The sequence below is a fragment of the Malurus melanocephalus genome, unplaced genomic scaffold (assembly GCF_030028575.1).
Source record: "Malurus melanocephalus ecotype Western Australia unplaced genomic scaffold, MMel_1.1 scaffold_336, whole genome shotgun sequence".
In the NCBI taxonomy this organism is placed as follows: domain Eukaryota; kingdom Metazoa; phylum Chordata; class Aves; order Passeriformes; family Maluridae; genus Malurus; species Malurus melanocephalus.
The window spans coordinates 224525-252407 of NW_026623568.1; the positions used below are offsets into that span (position 1 = coordinate 224525).

General features: G+C 37.4%; 1 protein-coding gene across 1 annotated transcript in view; it reads left to right on the plus strand.

The window, feature by feature from the left end:
• Positions 1 to 27883, plus strand: part of LOC130580465 (neurobeachin-like) — a 251330-nt gene that overhangs the window by 214178 nt on the left and 9269 nt on the right. The window contains exons 16-20 of the mRNA XM_057377984.1: positions 8795 to 8884; positions 10398 to 10575; positions 13655 to 13726; positions 16227 to 16382; positions 17313 to 17483. Of these exons, the coding sequence (XP_057233967.1) occupies positions 8795 to 8884; positions 10398 to 10575; positions 13655 to 13726; positions 16227 to 16382; positions 17313 to 17483 (667 nt within the window). The remainder of the gene's footprint in view (positions 1 to 8794; positions 8885 to 10397; positions 10576 to 13654; positions 13727 to 16226; positions 16383 to 17312; positions 17484 to 27883) is intronic.

Sequence of the window (27883 nt, forward strand, 5' to 3'; positions counted from 1 at the left end):
AAGTTCTTTATCTTTTGTAGACTTTGAAAATCTGGTGGTTCCAGTTCAGAAGACTTTTTATTTCTTACTCAAGAAAATGTAACAAATTTGTCTGAGCTTCAGAAAAGCTTTGAAATAATTACTCATTTTTGGAGATAGTGCACTTAGAATCCTAAGAGCCTTTTCAAAAAGTAATCTGTCCTTCATAAGCTTCCTCCGTTAAAAAAAACAAAAACAACCAACAACCATCCCAAAGATCTAAAAACATAAATTAAGATTTCATCATCCTGGCTTTATTTCCTATGCAAAAGAGAAAAATTAATTAGTTAAAGGATGACATAACAGAAGCCCTTGGCTTAAAAGCAAAAACTCTTGAGTAGGAATGACGAGAGATATGTAAAAGCCAAAACTGTAATGTTAGATTTAAAAAAAAAAAAAAAAAAAAGACTGAAAGATGCAGGCAAGAACAGCTTCAAAAGGACTTTCAGTAACAACAGGAGCTTGAATTTCCTGAAACATGAAACCAAAAACAAACTTAAGAAGAGGGCAACAGACTAGGACATGATATTCAGTGTCAGATCTTGCTAAGGCCTTAAGAGTGAGGACTTTTTCTTTGTAACACGAGTTGTACAATAGGAGTCACATTGAGGAAATGGAGTTGGTTTGGTTTGGTTTGGTTTGGTTTGGTTTGGTTTGGTTTGGTTTGGTTTGGTTTGGTTTGGTTTGGTTTGGTTTGGTTTGGTTTGGTTTGCAAACACAAACTAGGACACATCTGCAATTCCATATGTTGCAATGCTTTGATTACCATCATGTAAAGGGGTAACACAAAGGAGTAATATCAATAGGGAAATTCCATGTTGAAGGCGTACATTTTCATAATTTGCTTTGCAGAATCAAGATATCAAAGGGAAATTTCTTCTATAGACCTAAACACCAGACGGGAAAGATCATCTAGATTGGCCTCTCACCCAGCAAATCGCATAGAGTTTTTGCCCATTTAGCCTTTTGAATCTGACCATCAGGGTAGATGTCTGAATAATGAAGAGGATATGGAAGTGTTTCCTTATATGGGTAGAGTATAGGTGATGAGAAATTATTTCAGACAGTCACTGTGAATTTTTATAATCCAAAAAAAACAAGAAAAATTGCTGTTTTAAAAGAAATGAGTGGATGTCTTTTGAAAAGGTGAAATTCATTGTTAAATTGAGGGGAATCCTTGTTTCTGAGGTTGTTTTTTAGGTATCAATCAGGAAATTATTTAAGGGCAATTGTCAGTCATCTAAACATAAAAAATCCTGATTGCCTTAGTTTCAAAACCTTGACTATTTCTGTCATTAAGTTACATATTTGATGAATTATTGCATCATGCTATTATATCTCTTACAAAAGTAATTTAACAGTAAAATATTTTCTAATCTTTGTACTCAGTAACCTAATGATCAAAGAAAGAAAAAAAAATTTATAAACTTAATACAGATTTGGAAGAATGATGACAGAGCAATGATTTCATTTGGTGTGACATCTCTGAACACAAGAGTTTCAGTAAATGATACCAATCTGTATGGGACAGAAATAATTGCAAAGATGAACATAAGAAACAGAATAGTTCAACTGGAGACAATAATAGCATGAAATGAGAATGATAAAACGTTCTTTATGTGATGTGTGACCTCATTACTTTCTAAAGCTACCTGAGGAGAGGGAGTGGAGAGGGAGATGGTGAGCTCTTTCCTCTGATATTTAGGGACAATGGTTCAAAGTTGTGCCAGGGGAATTTTATACTTAACATTAGGAAGCTTTTCTTTACTGTGTGGTCAACCACTGGAACAGGCTTCCTAGGGAGGTGGGCAATGCCTGAAGCCTGTCAGTGTTTGAGAGACATTTGCACGATGCCCTTAACAACATGCTTTACCTTTTGGTCAGATCTGAAGTGGTCAGGCAGTTGAACTAGATGCTGGTTGTAGGTACATTCCAGCTGAATTGCTCAAGTCTAGGCTAGACTATACAACAGAGGGGAAGAAAAAATTTGAATGCATTTATAAACAAAATTAAGTTACAAATAAATATATAACTTGCTTCAGTTCCAGGACATGTATAGAGTTTTGCACAGTATGGACTCTACAAGCAAAGGAATACTTCCTGTTTGCCATATGTACAGGCAAACAACATGGAAGAAAAGGCAGTGGAATTGTCGTGGACTTGGGAGCATGATCCATATTTTAAAAAATTTTCGGAGATGTAAAAAGAATGTGGTGAAATGAGCAGTGTGGCCTGAGAAGTCTGTCTAACAACATAGACCTAATCAGAGGAATTTGAGGCCAAAGCTTTTTGTTTAAGAGTATAACAGAGTTTTGTAGGTTTTAGTGTAATTTAATGGGAGAATTTTGTTATATCAGTGGTAAACTGCTTTATTCCAGGCAGAGTTCGAAGGCACAGGAATAAGGAAAAACTATAGATTTGGGGTTTTCCCCCTTCTGGTATAGTTAGGAAGGTAGGGGAGCACTTAATTCCTTTATATTAGCCTTTTTCAGCCTAAGGAAGTTCTCAATGATTTTCAGGAGAATGGAAGCATTTGTGCTGAGGCTCATGGGAACTTTACTAGTAAGAGAATGCATGAAAGACTAAAGAACACTTTCAGCTAAACCTGTCCTGCCTGGAGGATCCATCTTTATGGTATTTTTGCTTCATCTGCTCTGTTTCTGTTTGTGAGATGTATTGAATTTATTTCCCACTTGCAGTCCATTAACCAAATGCTTGCTTAAGCTGGCAGTGTTTAAAATATTGTTGTGTCATGAGAGGCATATTGGAGTACCAGAGGCACGGATGAGAAAACTTTAAAGGTGAGAGAGGGGACAACTAGATATCACAATCAGCAGTTTAATGAGGAAAATGCGAGAGGTAATACGCAAAGGAGGCTTGTCCCTGAGACAAACAAGATCACAGATGTGACTCATGCCTGTGAAGAGATTGGGAGATCTTACCTTTTTCATTCTCGTTCCTTTCATAGTGCTCTCTCCTTTTGCAGACAAATGAGGAAGAAATTCAGGGATGGGGAGCTCTGGGGGAAAGCTGAAGGTCAGCTTTGAGGCTGTTGGTGTTCTGCTAGGGAGCCATTTAATTGCACTCAGGATCCAATGAGATACTTCCTGTGAAAGGAATTAGTTAAGGATGCCCCTTCTCCACTGTTAAATTAATAAAGTAGTGACCTGTGGAGAAAATCCATTTCGGTGCCCATTTTTCAGTCCCTTGGGTATCTTGATCAAATAACTGACTGTATTAAAACCTCCAGAGTAGTTGAGTCATTGCTGGTGTTTAAACTACAGCACTTCTTTCCTCCAAATATACAGTAATAAAATGGAATTCAATACTCTTAATCCAACTTACCAAAAATCCTGAAGAAAACGGTGCTGCTTAACATCTGTAAATGCAAAGAATAAAGCAATGTCTCTCAACACTCATACAAAACAAAAACACTTCAGGTTGTTTATGCTACCCACCACAGGGCTGTCAATCATACTTGCTCTGAAGAAGACAGTACTTGGGGGCTGTTGATTGTGCTGGCTGCATGGGGGGGAGAGTACATAAAGGATTCTTATGTTTACTTGGATGCAAAATTGAAATAAACTTGCAGGAAAGGCAGTTCTGGATGACTATTGTTTTGGTGCATATTGCTCAAATGCCGACTCATTTGTGCTCTTCATTTGACTCAGTCCCCACGCACAGGGGAAAATGGATTATAGAAAAACTTCAGTGTGGTAACAAAGAGTAAAACACACCAGGATTATGGGTTGTAGTAATAAGAAGCCTGAAGATATTAAAAAAAAAAAAGTCATAAAAACAGAGAAACTCAGATAATAAAAATTTTATGAAGTTTACTGATCATTGTAGTAATCAGTGAGGATTAATAAAACATTACTACTTCACATAAGAACAAAAATTTTGTCCATCTGCAGCAGTCTGTTTCTTAGGAATTGCTTTCTTCCCTTCACGATTTATAGTAAGTGCTCATGCTTCTGTTTCTTGCGTCAGGTAATCATCAGACATCTCTCTCAGCAAATGGGATTTTGCATATGAAACGGACTGTTAATATCTTCCTTGGTGATTTTATCTGCATTTCTAAGAATGTTTTTAGAGAGAAAGTGTATTAAAAATAAACTCCTTCATGAGTTACTCTTTTTGGAAAGGTATTTCAGCGAGCAAACAAAACCCTAATTTCCGTGGTGTTTCAGATGAGCCAGTTCTAGCATTTGCATTTAGATTAGGAYTGTGCTTCTAAAATGAATATGCCAACCACCCCTATTTGCCATGCTTTCATTGAAGCTGCAGAGCAGCTTTGGGGTGTGAGAACTGGCTCTCGGGCCACAGAAGAGGAGCATTGCAAGGGTGCAGCTGGTAGAGCACAGTCCCTCTTGGGGTCTGCAGCCCTCGGTGGAGCAAGCCTGGTGGGAAAACCCTGCTGAGGATATTTTTCAGTGGGGCTTCCTCAAGAGAAGCATGGCTTCTCCTCCATGGTATATGGTGATAGGACACATGAATAGTTCAAAGCTGCATTGGGGAAAACACAGACTGGACAACAGGAAGTATTTCTTTACTGAATGAGTGATCAACAACTGCAAAAGGCTTCCTGGAGAGGTGGTGGGTGCCCCAATCCTGTCAGTGTTTAAGAGGCTTTTGGACAACATGCTTTAACTTTTGGTCAGGTGTCAGGTATTGATCAGCGGGTGGGTCCCTTTAAACTGAAAAGAACATTCTCTTCCCTTCACTTCTCAGAGCAAATCTTTTGCTCTGCATCTCTCTTTCTGTTGTTTCACTTCTTGTTGGTGGAGGTGTTGCCTTTGACCACTAAAAGTAATTCTCAGACCTGAAGAAACAGAGCACTTGAATTATTTAGTGGCATATTTATTTTAATCAGAATTAAGAAATAAACCTAAATACTTCTCTAGATTGCATAATAAGTGAAGTAGATGTATTGAACTCTTCACTGCATGGGAAACTGACACTAAGGCCTCATCTTTCAGGGTGCAGGGGAGCATCCCAATGTCCTTGTGACTGTATCTTTAAGCGTAAAAGTCTTAAGTCTACCTTTAAGCATAAAATTGGAAACCAATAATTTATTTTCTTTGAGCAAAATACACTGAGGATATTGATCACTGTATTATTAGTAAGATTCAATTATTTGATATATTGATTTCTTGACCAAAATCTATGTAAATATATAATAGATATTTCTTTATATTATTGTTAAATAACCAGTATTAAGTACTATGAAGCTGTTTTTATTTCAGTGAATAAACTAGCTTGTGTGAGATCAACTAATTTTAAACTTGAAACTGCCAGCAAGTTTGCAGATTCTTTTTCCTCATTCTGACCTATTATTTTCAAATAATATGCTAAGAGTAATTTTGTATTTCTGAATACATGATCATATTCTAACAGATACTCCCTGAAATGTCTGGAGCACAAATCTCATTTTATGTGTATTAAAAACAGTAGGGAATCTCAAATCAGCTTGCTAAATAGCTTTTCTGCAACCCCTTATTGAGGAAGAGAAAACTAATATAATTGCCATTTTGCTGTTCTGGAAGCATTAAATCTGGCAGCCATTGAATTCCAAGCTTATATTGTTTCTCTGTGAAGGCCATTTGAAGGTGAAATGAGAATAAACTTGATTTTATTAAAATTTGTATTAAATTGACTAGAATATGTGTCTCAGGGAGTGGTGTAGCACTTTGCACAATACTCAAGATCTGATGGGAAAAAAGGAACTGATTAATTAGAATGAAATGTTTGAGACTGTTAAGTAAATCTAAAGTTTGATGCTTTACAGCACAAGAAAAAACATGGTGTACCTTTACCAGTTTTCAAATTAATGTTAGATACAGCCAGAGTTTTCTTGTAAACAAATCAATGTATTACATTATTATTCAMAGATCTGTTCTGTACCTCCTTTTCCTTTTGTGTCAAGTTATCTGATAGGAGGCAGCATTAGGAATACCCTTGGGCCAGTCACTTTATCTCTGTGTGCTTATGTTTATCTTCTGTGTTTAGTTTTGACAAGATTTTTCTGTCCTTTGTAAGTATTGTGAGCTCCAGAGAGCAATACAAGTTGTAGCTGTRCACAGCAGTGCTGGTGTGCAGACCACAGTCTCAGTGCAGTAGCTGAATGTTGTGGGTATATTTTGATAAACATTGTTCACTTTCTTTACTGCTTCTAAGAGGTGTCAGTTTTACAAATGGTATTTTGAATGAAAGGGATAACATTACTACTTATAGGGTGGGGGACAGGCAGCTGTCTTGTAAATACAAGTCAGCAAAAATATTCAATATTCCCTGAATATCTGCATTTGTTCTGGTTACAAAAGGACTTGGCATTAATTTAAATGTTTTAAAATTATAGGAGTGTAGAGTATGTGAGCATTTGCCAGCATATCTTCAGCTGTAAAATAACAGCTGCTTTTGACTGTTATATACTAAGTGTCCATTCCTCATAATCTGAAAAATTCATGTGAGTTTGTTATTGTATTGTGCTTCTCTTTCTCCTCCTCTATTGCCTCCATAAATCTACTTGAACTAAGAGGGAAAGCCAACAAAATTTATTTCTGCAGAATTTACAGCCAAACAATCAGAATCCTCAAGACCAGACAACATGAAAGTAAATGTGTAAATTAGAATTGGACTGAATTGAAAAAAAATTAATAATTCATTTCAGTGCTCCTGTGACAGAACATAAGTATCATTTAAGGGATCGCTATAAAGGGTAGGAGAGGAAGATCTGGGTTTTTTTCATTATTGCTGCCAAATACAATTCACACTCTTATTCAACACGGAATTCTTTCAAAAATTAGAATTAAATCAACCTTGATAATTATTTCGGAAAAAAACCCCAAAACATGGAAATTACTTTTCTGAAAATGTCATTGACAGATATGTATGAAGCTATACATCACACTGATATATACTGATAATTTTAATATTATTATTTTAATTTTGAAAATTAAATTTACAAACAAGTATAATTCCTTTTCCTTCTTCTCACCTGGCAAATAATTTTTGAAATACTAAACGTAATAAAAGACACTATCTTTATGTGAGTTGAAATGAATTTTGCATTCAAATGAAATGCAAGAATCTGCAGGAGGGAGGGCATCTACACACAGTGTGTGAAAGAGATACCATTTGTATGGTACGTATAGATAGCTGCTGTATGGACATGCATACATATTTACACGTAAGCCCACACAAATGTGTTTGCTTTGTATAAAATTCATCTGTGATTTTAAATTATTCATCATTAAATGATGTTAATAAAACCCAAGATTCTCATTGGTTCCCAAAAAACAGTCTGTAGCTTGGAGGCTGAAGTTCACTCTGAATTAGTCAACAAACAAGAAATCACCTGTGCTGGGATAATTACAGCATGAAATGTGCTGGGGCTACAATCCATTGAAAGTTCCTCAGCTGCTTGACTGGACTTTGCATTATTTCCTTTTCAGCAAATATTTGTTTGTGGTATTCCATTATAAACCTGTCGGTCTAGGGCATTAAGAGTAGTGGACATCAGTGACCTGTTAGGAAATCTCTTTCTGACATCTCATATCTATGCTGTGAAGTGGAGGAAAGCACAGATTGGCTTGCAGGAATGACAAAATAAGTATATTAAAAGGATTCTTCTGTATTCGGAAGTATTTATTGTACTTCTTACCTTTTATTGTCTGAAAGAAAGACTAAGTTTACCATGATAATAATGTTTTTGGTGGGTTTTCCTGTTAATTTTGTGTAGCCAATGAAAAATTCATAAACCTCACAAGAAAAATATTAAGGGTCAGTAGTTCAGGGTACAGTATATATTTATATGTGGGTACATACTGCACTGTGCATTTCAAAATCTGATAGTTTCGTTTTCTATGAATGCTTTCTTCTTGATTTTACAAGGTCAAATAAAAGAATATCTGTCTGAAAAATAAGGAGTATTCTCTAACAGTATTGTTTATACAARTAACAATCTTTTGCCAAAGTTATTAAGAATATATCTTAAATATATTTTCGTTTGAATGAACTGTTGGAGTACTAGAAGCATTTCAGTAAATGGGCTGTATTCTACTACCTATAGAATTATTCAAAATTTATTCTGAATTTAGACTTGTCTAAATTCAGAAGAATGCATTTAAGTTGCTAAGTTTTCATTTCTAACCCATGAAGCCTAAAAACCCATGAAAMAATGTAATAAATTGAAGGATTAAATAAATATTCATTGTATGTGTGCAAATTGGAAAGGTTTCTACATTAGTCTTAATGTGCCAAGATTTGTTTCTGGCATTGTTTTATTTTCATCTCCTAATGTTGCTGAAATAGTACTTACTTTGTTTTTATTATATTTCATACATAAATTTTATTTCTCAGTTTTCTTTCCCCTCACTTAAGATTCCAGAGGCTTATTTTATTAGAGATACTCATACTTTCCTCCTTACAAAGGACTTTATTAAGGAATATATGTTCTTTTTAGCACAAAAAAACCCAAAAGCTCTCTCAAGACCTAAACTGCATGTCCTCACAGGTTAACATTTTCACATGCAATGCCAGTTACTGGAGATGAGAATGGTTAGTTGGTTAACTGAAGCATGCTTGAAAGGAGAAGCAAAGCTTGTCTACAAAATACTAACACTTGGATGACTCTGCAGCCTGGGAGGAGAGCACCGGGTGAATTTTCTGGACTGTTTTCATGGCTGACTTGGGATATGCCTGCATTGTCACACAGTGTGTTGACCTCTCTCCTTGATGCATATTGCTCCTGACAGTCCCTCTTCTTTGCCTGCAGGCCATGGAGGCGCAGATACAGAACTTTGGGCAGACGCCATCGCAGTTGCTCATTGAGCCCCATCCACCTCGGAGCTCTGCCATGCACCTGGTGAGACATGACTGCTGCCTGGGAATGCATTCCCTTTGAATCTTAGGATCCCTCATAGGTCATAAAATAGTCATTAAAGCAACACTTTTAATGCCTTCCATAGCCCATGCAGCCATGGCTTGCCCTGGTAGCAACAAATCACAGGGCTCTAGCAGAGAAAGGGGGAGGTGTGACTAGCTTTCCTTTCCTATAGCTTTGCCTCTTCCTTTCTAATATTGCATAAGAAGGCCCCATCTTAATAAATACAAATTTGATAAAGACATACTTGCCTTCTTGTTTCTGCAAGTGGTGGGTATGACTGTGGGCTTTCCTTACAGCAAGTATGTTGTTTTGTTTTAAAGGATGCATTGATAGGGGCTGATCTATAAGCAATGTCTGCTTGATAAAAATGCAGTACTAGCGTTTGTTCATCCTCCCTGCCCATTCCCTCGGGATAATGAAATGTGTATTTAGTGTTTCAATTCAAACTCCAAAATTCATTTCCATCATACTCTTCTCTGTGTTTCTTGCAAAGAATTGTATGAAACAGCCAGACTGAACAAGACAGATCTCTGTGCCCCTGAGTGCCTTTGATAAAATGCTTAGAGCCAGATATTCCTTTTAAGCTTTGTAGATCAACAGTAATACATGCAGTAGTTTCAATCATTTTATCTATCTACAAGGAAATCGCCCTATCTAGCTGTACACTGCAAAAGTGGAAATTGATCTGGAAGTGGTTGTGTTATTTTAAATAATGTGTATAAGTCAAACATACTATAAACATAATATTTATTTTATACTCTTAGGATTTGGRTAATATATTTTTAATATTTCAAGGTGATAAGCAGAAAGGAATTTTTTAATTTCTAGAAATAGTTCTCTTTGTTATAGCAGTGGTTGAAAAAAAATCATTAAACCCAATACTCAATAATCACCCTTGTCCATGTACAAACAATTGTGTCACTTGTAGAATCATGAAACAGGCTTAGGTTATTATAATCTTAATAAGTTACAGACACCCTGATAAGCATATGTTTTACATAGAAATAAATCGTCTATGTTTGGAAGGACTGTATTTCTTATGAGGAATCCATTAAGAAAAATTAAATATCTGAGGTTTTGAGTCACTCTTTAAATTTCTTTTTTGAACTGTTGTTGTTTAGAGGATTAATATTTATTATGTATTAATTGATTAACTCATTAAGACACATCTCTATTTATTAACTACTGAATAATTTTACATTCTACTGTATGCTAATTAATGCTAATGGTCATTTTGCACCCTGTAATGATAACCCTTACCATACCTATTCTCTACTTATCCTCGTGTAATGTTCCAACAATAGCTTCTGACCTTGCTCTCCTCTGTCACTAGAGTAGATGCACAGGTARTGTTGTTTTCCCTGTATGTGCACGTGCTTGCCTGCTCTTTTTTTAACCTCGTTTTCCCTCAGACCTCCTCACTAACTGTGTTATCCCTTCTGTTTTCTTCTGCTCTCTTCTCCTTTCTACTCAACAGTGTTTCCTTCCACAGAGCCCTCTCATGTTTAAAGATCAGATGCAGCAGGATGTCATCATGGTGCTGAAGTTCCCATCAAATTCCCCTGTCACACACGTGGCAGCCAACACGCTGCCCCACCTGACCATCCCTGCTGTGGTGACCGTCACTTGCAGCCGGCTATTTGCAGTCAATCGGTGGCACAATACAGTAGGTAGGTCCTCACAAGCACATTTCATTCAAATTTGAGGGTCTTAACAATTGCAGCTTTAATTTTGAGTGCAATTTAGCTCACTCACCTGCCTTTGCACCAAAATTTACCGTTTCTTCTGGTCCGTGTCCAATTATCATAAGTTCTTTTTCTTCTGGAGTCATTCCTAGAAACATTCCTTAACAGCAGCATATCACCATGGCAGCCAATCAATTTGTGGTTATTTCAGGATCAGTTTTTGATATAATGCTTTCCAGGAAAATGCTGTTGCTCTTGACACAGCCAATATTGATATGTCCCAGATGTCAACATACATGCTGGTGTGCTGGAGAGTGCACATCCCTATGTGCTGTTTGAGGGAGATTTCAGGATCTTGTCATAAGCCTGCTCCTGGGTCACTGCTGGATTATGTGGGGCCCTAAGCAAACCAAAGCAGCCGGACACTGAGCTATTCTGAAGAGGAATTTCCTCATTCCCTCACAAAAGCCCATCCAACAGGGCTATCCCAAAATTCTTTTCCAGCCCCGCTGTTCACCTCTCCATATTGCCATTAACATCTGGACATGTAGGTGCCAAAGCTGTTCCCGCCATTGCTAAATAGGTGGTGGGGCCATGAGGTACATGAGGGAACAAAGAGGTTTAATTTTCTCAGGTAGTTCCCTGCCCTGATAGCCCTAATGATAGATTACCTGGAAACTTYTTGAAGTTTCTTACCATTTGACAAAAAAAAAAATAGAGGGTACCTAGTATTTGAGAGTGTAGCTCAATATCTGGGTCAGAAGCTTTATGGAGTCTAAGGAAAAAGAAGAAGAAAAATCCTCCACTATTTATATACAGGAGAAGATCCTGGACAGAATTAAGTCCTCCTGATGAAGAATTTGTGATATTTCACTGAGATGTCTACCTCCAGGAGACATATAGGGATTCTAAATTTCACTGTCTTAAATGCGAACCTCTCATTGGTGAATAATTCAATTCAGGTGAAATAGATACCACCTTGTGCACAAGCTGGACAAAGACTCTTCTTACAAGCAAAAATTAGGGGAATGAATTCCTTTATAGGGATGCTTTAGAGGAACTAAAGGGCAAGTAAAGTTAATATCACTCTGAATTCTTGAATAGCAATAAAGATATATTATATATAATCCCTTTAATTCTAAATATCTGAGTAATTATAGTATGAATGTTAAATTTTGCATATATCTGTTCTCTGTTTACAAACAAACTGCACAGTGGAGTTTAAAGAATASAACAGAAGAACAGGACATCTGATTGCCTTTCACAGACATTTATGACATCAGGTGCAACTGCATTACATATAAAACACATTTTTCCCATTTCTTTAAAAGAAAAGGGAAATATCTAGAGGGGAAAAAAATCAAATAAAACATTTTTTAAAGTATTTTGTGGCAATGTCCTTAGTGGAAGACTCCAGTGTCAGGAATGACTCAGAGRTGCAGAAACCATCCTGTGTTATTTTAGTAATCCTTTGGCTAACACTGATTGGTTAATTCCTAATTTTTTCCCCTTTATTTTTTCAGGGATTCTGTCCAAGTACTTTGTACTCATCAWCATTTATGTCTCCTCTATTTGAAGAAGGTTATTTAGTTCTGAAGTAGTTCTTTATCATCCAGACTGTCAAAATTCCTACCCATACTTAACCGTGAAGGAGTTAATCTTATTAATATTGCAGTATGTTGGAGTTCAAGGGTTTCCTTATAAACTGTGATTTGAAATCCTTTAGTTTAGATGCAGTTATGTTGGTCTTTGTGATGCATGGACAGTAAGGTTTTAGTTTTTCCTCTATACTCCTGTAAATCGTAAGTCATGTTGCAAACATTCAGAATTCAAGGTGTGAACCAACCATAAATTAAATTCCATGCCATTAGTAAAGCTCTGGTCTAAACTGCAAAAAAAGGAATGCTTTCTAAATATATTATAATTGAAAGAGAGGAAAATGAAACTGTTTAGAGAATCAAACCTCATTGTAATGATTTTCTTAACTTTTATATACTGCTTGGCAGTGTTGTTTATTTTGCAGGAGGCTAATCCAGGGTATCAATTTCCTACTATTGCCATAATATTATTTTTATGAAGCATAACTCTAGTATAAAGGATATGTTTATCTACAGAAATATATGCACAGACCACTTGTAGAATGTATGTAGAGCTTTAGAGTTAATAAATGGCRGGAGTTTTTTACATAGACATCTCAGAAGCAGATGAATCTAACTTAATAACAGTAAAGATTTGTTCGAAACTGTTTTGATTTTGAAAGAAGAGACAGAAAGAAGGAAGAAGTTTTCAGAGCAGTGTCTTTTGAAAACGGCAAAGCTAGCTGTAGACCCTGTTTTCTTTTACGTCCTCCAGTTGTCTATTGCAGTAGTAGAAAATGGACTTAATTCTCCAGAAATCTGTATGTCCTGTTACAGAGGGTATTCTTGTGCAACGTGGCAGTTCATGACAAAAATTGTGCTCTTAGAAGTGACAATTTGGTTTAAAAACCAGGGAGGGGGCTCAGAAGAGCCAAAGTAATGTAATCTGTGCATGGGAGCAGATAACACTAAATTTGCAGCCCCTGATGCACTTTTGAACATCTTAAGGACTGCTCAGAAYAGAATTAACAGGAATAATTGTGGCACATTTACTTTGGCCTGCAGTTTTACAGCTAAAAATTTTAGATTAATCCATTAAAAGGTCTAAGTGTCTATCACATACTGGTTTCCATATGTATGAGACTCTTAACAATGTTTAATCTAATTAACTTTATTTTCTGTGCTAAGATTTCTGCTCAAATATAAAACAAAGAAAAAGTTTATCTCATACTATTTTAAATGAGTTATTTAATGAGTGTGTGTGGCTGAAGAAATTGTGATGAAGTTGACTCTTGTACATTTATAATTAGTTTTACATAACAGAAAATTAACAAATGCATATTTGTGTAGCACAGAGGAACATATAAATAAAAAAATAGTAAAAAGTTACTTTAAATATATGTATAATGATCTCATACTGAAATTTTAAACTGAAAAAAGTCATATCAAAAGGTTTCTATGTGCTTTGTTCTTCCTTTCATGTGTAGGCCTTCGGGGAGCCCCAGGATATTCTTTGGATCAAGCCCATCATCTTCCAATTGAAATGGATCCATTGATTGGTATGTYAAGATGGAAATGTAGCAATATTTTTGAAACTAGCATTTTCAGAAATTATTGATTAAGCTATATTTGTATACTATGCTTCATTTAACACAGAAAATGGGAAAATATTTGTTCTTGTCAGTCCTGGAGGCCTAAAAGCATTAGCTAATGATGCTGAATGAGTTACATGAGTGCTATTTGTTATTAGCATTACCAGCAACTGGTATTTAAGAAACAGCCAGTTAAGTCAGTTACATTATCAGCCCATATCTATAATTCTCTTATCAGGTCACATTAGTAAAATAAAATGTGAGGGTCCTGTAGAGTTAGCATATTTTCTTTTTTTACAGCCAGCACTATGTTTATCAGTGCAGATGCAGATCCATTTATTTTCATTCAGTTTATGATTTGGATTTAGTTGGCGATACTAAATAATGAATAGTGAATAATTCAATAATGGAAATACTCGATTTTAAATTGATAGTATTTTTTTAAAATCCAGAATTTCTGAGAAAGTGAATTATTTGAGAAATAGCCTGTGCTAAAATTGCTAGATTGCAGGACTTCCTAAAATTCATAATTTCTCATTAATTGCACCTATTTGATTTGTGCGTGGATTTTTTCAGTAATTTGAAACAGAAATTAGGGATAGAAAATGTTTCTTATAGAAAAATTTGTAGCATTGCTGAGAAAAAAATGCATTTTTAAACATAGCCACATATAAAATTCCTTTTTTGTCYATGTCAGTATTCATGTTTGAAAGATTTGCATAGAAATATCTCAGGAGAGTTAGCTTTCTCATTCCGTGGGCTTCATTTGATCTCATATTTTGGCAGTGGTTTTCTCTTTAATTTTTTCTCTCACAAGCTAGGGCACAACTATTGTGCCCATCTGTTCTGGAAATCTGAGTAATTTGTTATTCATTATCTTTTGGTTGGTGGACATAGAGGCTCTGGTAATTTAAATATCTGTTCTTAGAATATATATAAACATGATATTAACTTTCACAAGCAATTTTAAAATATGGTGGGGTTTTGTTTTTGCTTTTTTTTTTTGTTGAGTCACATACAGTTGTGAGCAATATAAGAATACCAAAAAAATAGGGAAAAATGGGATTATCTGTGTTGTGTTCTTRTGTTAGGTAAAACATGTTTCTCAGAATAATTTTTATCTCACCTCACTTCAGTTAACTGAAGTTAGTTGTCAAGATTCCCTCCATAACTACCATGGAGAGACAAACTCTCCTCTCGAGAAGCCTAGCACTTAGACAGCTATTAGTGGGAGATGACTTGTCAGGTGAAACAATTTTTTCTCCACTGAGACTGGATGGAGTGTATAAAATTAAATTAGATTATGTACTGAATTTTTACAAAGTTAATATTGAGATGGAATTCACCTTTATTGTATTGCCATATCTCGTCTGTTGTGTCCCAGGGAATACAGAGCACACGAGCTGGGAACTCTCAGTCTTTCTTAATATTCTTAGCAGCTCCCTTTGGTTGTCAGACTGGTGGCATTCTGCATGAGCCATTTCTTTTCCCTCTGTCTGATTCTAGGTGTCATTACCTCTTTTAGAATTACTGTCCATGTCCTGGCTCCCTGCTTGAGGAGGAGCAGGTGATAACACTTACTTTTCCTGTACTGGAAAATCACATTAGGTTTGAATAGATTCATGGAATCATATGCTGAGTTGGAAGGAACCCATCAGGAGCATCAAGTTAACTCCTGGTCCTGTTCAAGACCCCGCAGAAATCACACCATGAGTCTGAGAGCATTGTACAAATGTTTCTTGAACTTTGTCAAACTGGTGGTGTGACCACTGCCCTGGGGAGCCTCTTCCAGAGCCCAATAGCCCTCTGGATAAAGAACCTTTTCATTATATCCAACCCAAACATCCCCTAACTCAGCTTCATGCGGTTTCCTTGACTCCTGTCATGGGTCACAAGAGGGAAGGGATCAGTACTTGCCTCTCCGCTTCCCTTTGTGAGGATGTTGAAGACCTCAATAAGGTCCCCCTCATTCACTAGCTGAATCTTCATGTCTTTAATCTGGTTAAGCACCTGGAGGTATTGGATTGTCAAGGCCACACAATACAAGCTGTTTTCCGTAGGAGAGATACCACCAGCATGAATGCGCTCTCTGCAGTATTTTTCATATCAATTTTGTATTTCAAATGGACCTCCACCACTTTCCCCTGGTTCAGAATGGTTTGGAGGACTACTCTTGCAGAGCGCTAAAATTGTTACCACGTATTATGCAGTGCATCAGGCAGCTTATAAGAAATTGTCATCTCCTGTAAAATCTTTTCTCTTATTCAAAGGGAAACTAGAAATCCACAGTAACTTTATATTTCTGACACCCATATAGACAGCTCTAAATGTTCATATTCAGAATGCTTACTCAACAACGAATTCACAGTTCATTGAAAGTTAAATGTATTCATTTTCTCCTGTACATGGATGACAGGAAGGTGTTGGAATGGCTTATATGTAAAATGTGTTTTGCATTTCACTACAGCCAATAACTCTGGTGTGAACAAACGGCAGATCACAGACCTCGTGGATCAGAGCATCCAGATCAATGCGCATTGCTTCGTGGTCACAGCAGATAATCGCTACATTCTTATCTGTGGTTTCTGGGACAAGAGCTTTCGAGTTTATTCTACAGAAACAGGTGACCTGAAATACAGCTCTCCCTTTCTGTTCACAAAGTGGACAAAGACTCTTGTCGTATTAGTGCCCTATCTAATGCTTGTGCTTACCCATCAATGCATGCTAAAGGGCAGTTTATAAAACCCTTCATTATTGTCTTAGCATGATAACTTTAAGGTTATCTTAAGCATGATAACTTAAGGTTTTGTAATGGAAGATAAAGAATGTAAAGGGAAATGAAATACAGTTTTATTAACAGTAACTTCTGAAAACCATAGCTATTTTCAGGAAATTTATCCTATCAAAAAGATCAACCAAAATGTTTGTTACAATATTTTCATGGATGTATTATTTCTAGCTCTGTTTATTTTACGTAGTAAGGAATTAGGTTGAATATCCTGCTACAGGAACCAATATTTTGTTGCTTTGTCTAATTGCTTAGCCTAGCATCACTCAGTATATTGCTAAAATTAATTGCAATAATAGAAAGGAGGAGGTGATAATCATAGTAAACCTTAGTTTGACATTAACATATAACAAATACATATTTTAATATAATGTAGCACAATTATAGAAAGGTTAATGTGCTGTCTTATGCATATCACTTATGAAATTCATAAGTAGTGTTCTAATGCCATTGCTTAAATACTGATGGAGCCATAACTCCACTTAATATTCAGTGACTGCAGCACTGACTTGATTTTCAGAGATAAGGGTTAGACTAGGGAGTGACACAGAGTGCAGCCTTCAATAGGAACAGAAAAAAAAAAAGGTAGAAAAAAAGTTTTATCTTTGTGATATTTTAATCTTGTTGTAGCAATTAGTGAACTTTTATTGGGGGACATGAGACAAAAGTTACATTTGAACTGAATATTAATTATATAGTTAATGACTTCTAAATGCTGCAAATACCTTAGAAAACTGAATTTGTATGTCTTTGCATTCCCACCAGGAAAATTAACTCAGATTGTGTTTGGCCACTGGGATGTCGTGACTTGCCTTGCCAGGTCAGAGTCCTACATTGGGGGTGATTGCTACATCGTGTCCGGGTCTCGCGACGCTACATTGCTGCTTTGGTATTGGAGTGGTCGGCATCATATCATAGGTGAYAATCCCAACAGCAGTGAGTATCCTTTGAATAGCACCTTTCTGAGAGGTCTACTGTCACACCTATGCATTTTAACATTCCTTCTGTCAGTTTCAGAAGGTATTACCAAATATGTGGGTAACTTTGCTTGTGGATTGAAAGTTGGTATAAGAAGAGCATCACATGCTAAGCAATGCATTGATTACTGGCCAAAAAAATGTTTAAACACTCTTCATGTTACAAGATAAGAGGATGGGAGTATAGTTCTTAAGTTTGTAATTGCTTTTATAATTTATAACATTATGTAATCATAAACTAGAACAAGATGGTCATGGCCTTTAAGTGACAGGACATATATCACTATATTTTGACATTCCTTTCCCTGGAAATACTTTTTGGCATTTTAACTCACTCCTTTTGTGCTACAGCATGCTATATCAGCTGCTCGCCTTTTCAAAAAAGGAATGTCTCACATGCCATGGAATTAAATGAGACTCTCTTGATAAAGTTATTTCTATAGTTTGGGGAAGCAATATGACTTTATAAAAATAGAAAAAGATAAAATGTCAAAAAGAGTTTACATTTCTTTTGCATGGGACTACCTATCAGTGCTTTGCAGAGTGAGGGGAACTCAGTAATAATATTAGTTTATATAAAAGGTCACCTAAAGTGCAGTACTGATTTAAAAGTCCCATCACCCAAGCCAGAAATATAGCTGTAGCTAAAGAGCAACTTGTATCCGTATACTAGAGCTGTTTTGTACAACACTAAATCCATTTCACTTGAAGAAGTTTCTGAATTCTGATGATAATTATCAGCACAAGGATTTTCTCTTTGGATAAAAGTGGAAGAATCTGTCACTATCAATTTTGATCTCTGATTCAAATACTGACTGAATGCAGTACTGTTGGTTACAGATAACTGAGTGAAAGCATTTATTCCACTGAATGGCTGGTCGAAAAGTGCTTTATTTATGCCAAGTAAATATTTCGTTAATCTTGCAGCAGCAAACTTTTTATTGAATTTTGATTTTTTTCCATTTGTCCAAAAGCAGCGTAAAGGGGAGAGAGATAAAAGCCTCACTTTTTCACCAGATTTTATTTGCTTTTATGAAAGAGAAAATGCAACAGAAAAAAATTAGCCTATTAAAAAATTCTCAGACTTTTTGCCTATATTCCACAATGTTGAGTATGTAATTCTCCAGTATGGGTAAATTCAGCCTGACAAGGATTTTCATGTCTGAGCAATCTATTTAGGTTGATGCCATTTTTCTTCCTTGAATGCCTGTGTGATTTATATAAAGTATTAGTAGTTTCTATGTTAAGAGAAAAATAAAAAAGCTTTCTACACTTAATAAGACTTTTCCTTTCCCTTCTTTGATTACAAAGGGCTTGGACAGCTTGCAATTAGCATCTCCTTTTTGGCTGATGCAAACTGTTCAGTCCTTTTCCAGAGAGTTCTGGTGTTAGTTCTGGTATTGTTCTGTCATCACTTACATATCTGAATGCACGAAAATGGTACTTTTTGGTACCTCAGATTTACTATCTTAGCTGTATAACTTTAGAAGTTTATTCCTTGAAGATATTTAATTTTGTGAAAGGAAGGATATAATTGGCTGAAAGAAATAAATGAAAACAAAAATGATTTGTATTATTTGCACTCTGTCTCTACCTCTATATGACTAAGGCATTGTTTTCCTGAAGAAGAAGCCTTATAGTCAGATTAATGGGAGACTGTGCTGCCGATAGTCATGTCCAGTCAAATAAAATCTTACAGGAACATGTAACAGAACTCAGGAAGATGAAATACCCAAGACTGCTGTAGTAGCTTTGAAATATATTGGTAAGATTTTTTAATATTCATGTTGAAGACAAGTTGAAGACTCATGCTGAGCAAGAGTGATGGCATTTCTATTATTGCTATCCCTGTTCATTGGATTAAAGCTACCATAGGTATGCTAATTATGGACTAGGATTGTACTATAACCATAACTTCATGTATTGGAAATATATTGTTATTAACACCTACTTTGACTTTTCATGACCATACATTAATGGGGATAGATCACAAAACCAATGGGCCTTTAAAAAAAGGGCCTTTAGAAACATCTACATTTACCAAGTGTTTCTGCTGGAGTGTAGTTTAACATTCGTAATTTGTGTAGTTTAACATTTGTATCGAAAAATGTCGATGCCATTTCATTTGAAAACATAGCAATCACAATCATTTATTGTGAAATATTCTCAGGCAACAGATTGTCAGATCAAACTTTTTACAGATCCTGCTAAAAGTCCATATTCCAGAGGTAGATATAATCTTTGCTAAACAACATGTATTAAAGCAACCTAATCTGTCAGACTTCTGTAGAGCTTTCTGCTGAAATACCTGTACAGGCATATGCTCAATGGTCACCTCAGCTGTGTCTGTGGGAAAGACAGTACCACCTCTTGTTTAAAGAGAATTGAGAAAAAATGCCAGTGGTTGCTCTAGCTCAGTAGTTGAAAATTTGGCTATTTGAGCATGGCAAGCTTCATTTTTTAATTTTAAATTAATTTTAAAGTAAGTTTTCCAACAAATGTATCTATGAAGTTATCACTTTTACAGAAAATTAGTTTCTGGTTTAGTTTGCAATTATGTCCCGTCYYGCTTGGAAAGAGGGAGGATTCTTTTAATAAATTTCTTGGACAAAAAATAAAGCGCAATGTATCTGAGAACTGTTTATTGATAAAGAAGGGTAAGTGTTCCTACCACTTCCTACCAAGGGGGGATAGAAAAGGGAACAAAGAGGGAAAAAGAGAAATGGAGAGAGACAGAATAGCAGACAGATTGTTACCGCTGTACCCCGGGCACCCCATGGACGTCAGCTCGGCAGAAGGAGTGTGTGTGCTGYGAACCGCGAGGAGCCTGCGCGGCTCCTGAGGCGGGCTGGGCACGATTTCCAAACAGCAGTGGCTGCGTGTCCCTCCCGTCAGCAGAAAACACGGTGCCGTGGCTACGGGCACACTYGTGAGATCGCTGCGGCTGCTGTGGGCAGGGTGGGGCTGCGGGCACTGCCGGACACATGGCTGTGGGCAGGCTGGCTGCTGCAGGACCCACAACAGTGGCTGCTGTCTGGAAGACAGCAAACACGAGGTTGTCGCAGTGTCAAGCTGCCTCGGGGAAGCGGCAAAACAGAGCACATGGGCAGGATAGGTCCGGACAGGGAAGGCAGGACCACAGGGAGAAAAGGAAAAGCGAGGGAGCGGGGGGAGGCCAAGGTGACCCTCCAGGCGGGTCCCTGCTCCCTCCAAGAATCCCAGAGGAAAATGGCCCCCCTTGTGTCACAGTTAGCTGCTTTTATATGCCTCGCCATCCCATAGTGTGATTTCCCKCGCGTTTTTTCTGCGCACTGTTTTCTCGGGCATCTGGGCATCTGCCCCACCAGCAAGGGGGGGCATGGTGCTTGCATAGCAGCAGGGGAAGCTGTCTGTGCCATGACTGGCTGCCAGGCAAAACCTCCCGAGGGACAGAGCTCCCAGCACATAACACGTGTTGAGGCATAAATAAAAATCAGATTGTTCTCTCTCAACTTGTCTCAATTTCTTGACATGTCTTCACAGTTCCCGTGAGAAGAATTAAGTTTCACCATATTTTAAATGTGAAGTTTTCTATGCAGTAGCTTCCTGAAATAGCTTGTAGGAAATTTTCTGGTTACAGTGTTTGTCCAGGAAGTGGGAGACTACATTCTTGACCTCTAGAAACTGGATGAATGAAAGCCCTCAATTCCATGTTCACAATCTTGTGCTGACTATCAACTATAATTTAATGTGGGATGGGTCCCTGAACCTCCAGCTTTGGTAGAAAGCAAAATTCTTTTCTATGCTCTTCTTTATGGATCTTACATGTCATGATGATTGGATATAGAGATAAATCAAGAAATCAGGAGCAAAAGCTGCATAGCTTCAACAGCAGTCTACAGAGCAAATCTTGCCCCTGTTTGTGCTTTCTCTAGTCCAACAAATATTGGTTTCGTGGCCATGTCATTGCTAAGCTCCAACAGCAGTGATACRAACAGTCCTATTTAGACTAGACTAGAGACTGGGAATGTTTCTGGAGAGTAAGAGATGTGGTAGGATTTCCTGTAGGCTGAAGAGCAATTTTATGCAGGGTATATGTACGTTTGAACTTCTCTTTGTTTCTTTATCCTTGCTTACTTAAGTACCACCTATTGGAAAAACACTGAAATAAATTAAGCTCAGTCCTCTTACCAGGGTCAGATATTAACTTTCTAAGCCAAAATTGCCCATCTGCTATAGCTAATCTCAATCTGCACCTTATTAAGTTGATGACCACATTGTATAAATCTGCTGCAGTTGCAAGAACAATGAAACGTATCTGCTTTCTCTTAGCAAGACATGGCACATGCAAGGACATAGTTTGCTTATTTTATTTGTTTCAAGTGAAACAAATGGGAAATGTAAATCTTTGTGTGAAAAACGAGATTCACTTTCTTGTTAAAATTTAAAGGGTTTTAATAAATGACACTAGGGTACATAAAAGTAAAGGAATACAGCGCTGGGTGCTTGGCGATCTGCCAGAGGCACACCGGGTATGGATAGAAAGTTCTTTAAATACATTCTGTGTTACATCAGCCTAATACCTATTCATAGACATTGATGCATATTTAAACCTGTCTTTTTGTTTTATGCTCCTGGGGTCATGTTTGTGTGACCCCTATTCCACAACTTCAGCAGATGGTCCTTGTTGATAGAGAAGTGTCCGTAGCAGGGGCCCCTAATGGGTCACRAGACCCCTGGCCTGTCCATTGCAGAGATGGTTGCCTGAAGGTTGGGAGGTCCCATCATCCAGGTTCCTTTTGCTGCAAACGATGGATGTTTTACATGCTCTTCCAACCAGATTTTTCCCCCAAAGCCTTTGTTCCTTCTACCCCCACCCTTTTGCTGTCAGGGTCTGTGCTGGTCTGGTAGCTGATAGTGCTGGGGTGATGGCCTCCCCACCCTGAAGGTGCTAAGCATCTTTGTGAATGTATGCATTCTTTTCCCCAGCTCTGAGCTGCTTCTTATCTTTAAGGACCATTGCCATCAGGGCCCCATTCAGGGTTTTTTTGGTGACTTTCTTTGAAGATTTTGTATAGTTTTGCTATTATATAAAAAACATAACTTATTCTACAAATAAGACAATATTATATCATGATGCACAACACATAGCATCTAACTTTAATCTCTGCGAGAACTAACACTACAATATGTGTTTAACACACACATAGCACTCATCTTAATATTTGTGAGAGTCAACACTATAATATGTGTTTATAACATTTGCATATCTCAGAGACTAAAGAGAAAAAATATTGTGATGGAGTTTGACAATTTGTGTTTTGATTTTTCTTATCTTATGATATATAGGGATTTGTTTTAGCTGAGCACTAATTTGTAGTCATCACAAAAAGGAGCAAAGAGAGTACATGGTATGCCCAGGAGTTCAACGTGTATTGTTACAGCTGTTTTATTTTTATATTTTATGATTACTTTATTGGATGTCTCTTTCAAACAAGAGACTTTGAAAATGCGAATTATCTCAGAGTCTTTGAACAAAAACACCAAAGTGGATGATAGAATTGCAGAAAAGTGAGGGACAGATGCTTTCATCCGAAACAGACAAAAATTCAGAAACTAATTTGGAAGTGATAAAAATTAATTTGCACACTTTAATTGGAATCAGAATCCTGCATGAAAGAAAGGGTAGGCAGCTTGTGCTAAAGGCTGATTGAATTTTTTGTCAGGTAAGTATGTTGGACTTGGTCGCTTATCCTCTTGAGCCTCTCCGTGCAATATATTACTTTCACCCTCTGACTGGTGTTCTTTATAAGGATCAATGCTATTCCTGTTTTTTCCCTAGAGCCTGAAATTTCATTGATCTTGGGACTTGACATTCCTCATTACCTATTGTAGCTTCCAAGATGATGGTCACAAGGAGTGTGGGAGTTAACCCCACTTTTTCTAACAGCAAATGTGCTGACCATTGGAAAGTACTATCAGCCGTAAACTGGGTTTGTTTAGCAATATAACATAATCTTCACAAGTGCTGACAATTCATCCTGTCCCTGTGAGTGTATTCTTTATATATCTCAAAGGGAGAGTAAACATTGCCATAAAAGATCTTTGTCACATCAACATGCATTTTTTGTGTGTCTATCATGAATTATACCTTTATGTGTTCATTTGACGTCACATAATTTTGAAACAATTTAAAGCTGTGAACATCAAGGGTTCTGCAGGATTGTGTTTTGAAAGAGTAGTTATTCTGAACTCAGTGCATTCACTTGTTTTATATCCCTCTACATTTTAATATGCCCTAGCTYAACCTTGAAATGGAAGCAGTTTAAAAATCGTCACCAGTGTGCTCTGCACCAAGAGGACTGGGTGGTTGTCTGAAGGTCTTGCATAAGCACATGGGCACATACTATCTGCTTTGTCTGTTTAAAGAGTTATTATGCTTCTTGTAAATTGTACAATTTAGATGTTAATTTTTGAAATGCAGTATCTTAGCATTGTTTTGCCAAAGCAGAAGCTCATTGAAAACTAGTTTGTAGTTTTTACTGGCACCATCTCTATTCAGGTTGCCAAAGACATCTCTCTTCTAAGACTGCTATGTAAAGGTAAAAGAGCCAATGTCCTGTGCCGCTTGGAAAGAGGGAGTCGGGGAGGATTCTTTTAATAAATTTCTTGGACAAAAAATAAAGCGCAAACACAGCAATATTATATCTGAGAACTGTATATTGATAAAGAAGGGTAAGTGTTCCTACCACTTCCTACCAAGGGGGGATGGATAGAAAAGGGAACAAAGAGGGAAAAAGAGAAATGGAGAGAGACAGAATAGCAGACAGATTGTTACTGCTGTACCCCGGGCACCCCGTCGACGTTGGCCGAAGGAGCGTGTGTGCTGCGAACCGCGAGGAGCCTGCGCGGCTCCCGAGGCGGGCTGGGCACGATTTCCAAACAGCAGTGGCTGCGTGTCCCTCCTGTCGGCAGAGAACACGGTGCCGTGGCTACGGGCACACTCGTGAGATCGCTGCGGCTGCTGTGGGCAGGCTGGCTGTGGTGGGCACTGCTGGACACACGGCTGTGGCTGTAGGCAGCGACTCCGTTGGGAAGACAGCAAACACGAGGTTGTCGCAGTGTCAAGCTGCCTTGGGGAAGCAGCAAAACAGAGCACATGGGCAGTACATGTGTGGACAGGAAAGGCAGGACCACAGGAACGAAAGGAAACGAAAGGGAAGCTGGGGGGGAGGACAGCCAAGGTGACCCTCCAGGCGGGCCCCTGCTCCCTCCAAGAACTCCAAAGGAAAATGGCCCCAGTTGTGTCGCAGTTAGCTGCTTTTATATGCCTCGCCCTCCCATAGCGTGATTTCCCGCGCATTTTTTCCGCGTGCTGTTTTCCTGGGCATCCGGGCATCTGACCCTTCAGCAAAGGGGGGGCAGGGTGCTTGCAGAGCAGTAGGGGAAGCTGTGTGTCCCATGACTGGCTGCCAGGCAAAGCCTCCTGAGGGACAGAGCTCCCAGCACATAACACGTGTTGAGGCATAAATAAAAATCAGATTGGTCTCTCTCAGCCAATGTCTCAGCCTGAGATAATACAGTTATCGCTAGTATTTTATCAACAGTTGTCTGTGCCTGTGCTATGGGCCATGCTTCATGGGAATTGTGAAGTGCAGGGAGGTTCAGCAACTTGCCCAAGATCCCCAAGCAGTTTAGTGGAAGAGACAGGAAGAGAGGCTACAAATCCATACTTTCCTGTCCTCCACTATATTTTACCTTCTGGAGTCTGGATTGGTAGAAGGTACCCGAAAGCCCACTCACCTGGGTTGTATATAAATATAATCATAGCTATATACAACATTCCTCAGTAAATAAACCAGCTCTGCTTCCCAGAGCCGGGAATATTTTGAATGTATTAACTTTTCAGTCAGCAATCTTTCTTTTACACCCATTGCTTCCTCATCACAGAAATTGTTATCAACTGTTTTCTGTTTTGAGATATTCATATTTATTGGTTGTAGCCCTATCTTTTCATCAAATTCCAAGTTGTTTTTTTTCTGACAGTAAACATTCGAGAAGGCTCTTACATTTTTATTTCCATGAAAGCCATTGTATCTTCTAAGATTTTGGTTTCTGATGAGTATCCCCTGAAAATTCCTAACAGTAAAGAAAATAGCAAAGTAAATTCTTTTCAGCAAGTAATTCAGGTATAGACTTGTACTTTCTTTGTCAAAATGAGAGATGAAATGCAAGCTAAAATTTGCCGTGTATCTTTATACAGAAGACTCTTAGATGTGTCCCCATATAAATCTGTACATAATTTCTGGAAAAATGTGAGAGAAATAGTAACACTCTCTATTGTCTCTCTTTCCCTCTTCTTTTTTCCCTTATTATGCAAGAACATCATCTGTTCCCAAAAAAAAACCTTACAATAATAGTAAACATTATATTTTTCAGCAAGAAGGAAAGATGTGTTTTATTTCAGACTTTCTAGGAGAACCTACTTGTTAAGAAATACAGCACATTTTTTTTTCCTTCTGCCCTCTAGTAATTCAGTTCAAAGGTGGTCCTTTGGGGAAACTGCAGAGAGTTTACAGTGATGGTATCTCAGTTCTTAGGTAGGATATTTTCACCTGCAATTCCCTTAGAGCTGCAGCCTTTGACCTCTGGATGCATCTATCAGCGGTGATGTGACAGTGACAGAATATTTTGTTAGATTTTGAATGATTCCTGGAGTTCACAGCTTCTTTTCCTAGCAATAAAATGTAATATGACTGAGGCTCATGCCACAGCTTTTTCTGTAGAAAGTATCAGTGAATAATTTTTTCATTGAGCCGTAAGGGGAAAAAATCCCATTTTCAATTACTGTTGGACTGTTACACTTAATATTGATATTCCATTATTAGTTTGTATTTAATGAAAAACAGGACAAAATAAGACTCATAGATCTATGTTTCAGGGCAGTTGTTTCTTATAGGCATTTGCCTTTATAAATCAAGAAGTCAATAAAATATGCTTATGGTGTATTCTGGAATGTGTCTTCCTTGATGTTTTAAAGCTTTCCTATGAAACACTAAGGAAAAGGCCCTTTTGAAAATTTCATTATTTCTTTTCTGTTCAAAAATTTTACTCTTTTAATCATTTCAGTCATCCAGTTTGATTCAGTCTGATGACACCTCTGTAATCAGAGCTTGAGCCAAGGTAGCCATTGAGCATAATACTCTTTCTTCCAGGAGGAAAAAAAAAAAAAAAAAAAAAAAAAAAAAAAAAAAAAAGTGGAAGTTTTTGAACTTATTTAATTGCCTTTTCCTTTTTTTTTATTTTTTTGTTTCTTTTATGCTATGCACTTGGAGAAAACAAGTCCTTGAAAGGTTGTGAGCTTGTCAACAGCAATGTTCATGTGGAAATCCTAAAACTCATAACATAGCCATCTTTGATGAGATATACAAAGCATCTTTCTCTTTCTTCTGACATCCATCCTTCCTAGCAGTAGAACTCAGTTTTCAGTTCACATCTTCAGTTTCCAGATGAAAAAGATTATTTTCTTGCAGTCTAAAGTTTGAGAAACTAGGATTTATTGAAGTAGCTGTTTGYGTGAGAAATAAGAAATTTTTAATGTATGTGTATATTGGAAGGATAGGACCTGTTAGATTGACACACCCTGTACTATTGTGTCCAACTCTGAAGACTGCAAATCCATGGTTGGTAGTTCTCATCTTGTTCAGAAAGATGTGGAAAATACATGGAATTGTAATTAAATTTTGATGACAGAAGATGTTAGGGTTTGACAAGAAAAACTGTAGATTCATGCTAAATTCCCACAAACTATGATTCTGTGCATTTCTGGATGCCCAAATTTAAGAATGAACTTAAATCTAGACAGGCAAGGAAATGGATTGCTACAATGGCTAAAAAATGACAATCCCATCCCTTCAAAGGAGTTTATAAGGGTTTGGTTTGGTTAATAGATTCAAAAAGAAAGAYCAATAAGGGTTATTTATTTTGTAAGTACATGAGGGGGGAAAACACTAGAGAAGGAGAAGACCTGAAGCTAAAGGACAAGGCTAACACAAGAACATAGATGCTATGTAGACAAGAACAAATTCAGACTGGAATCCAGAATAATCTTTCCTCCAGAATAGGAGGCATCTGCAACCTCCTTCCAAGTCACATATCCAGATAGCCATTTCATTAATTAACTGGCTGTTTATATCATGGGTCTGCAATTAAAAAAGACTAAATTCGTTGACCCACAAAAACCTATCCAAGCCCCCATTCCTAATGCATATCTTTCAAAACCCCATGCAATATTTTTAAGTGACTCAGGTAGTTCCCTTTTAATTTCTTTTAGTGTTGAACTGAATTTCCAGTTAGCAAATTTTATTCCAGAATTGCATT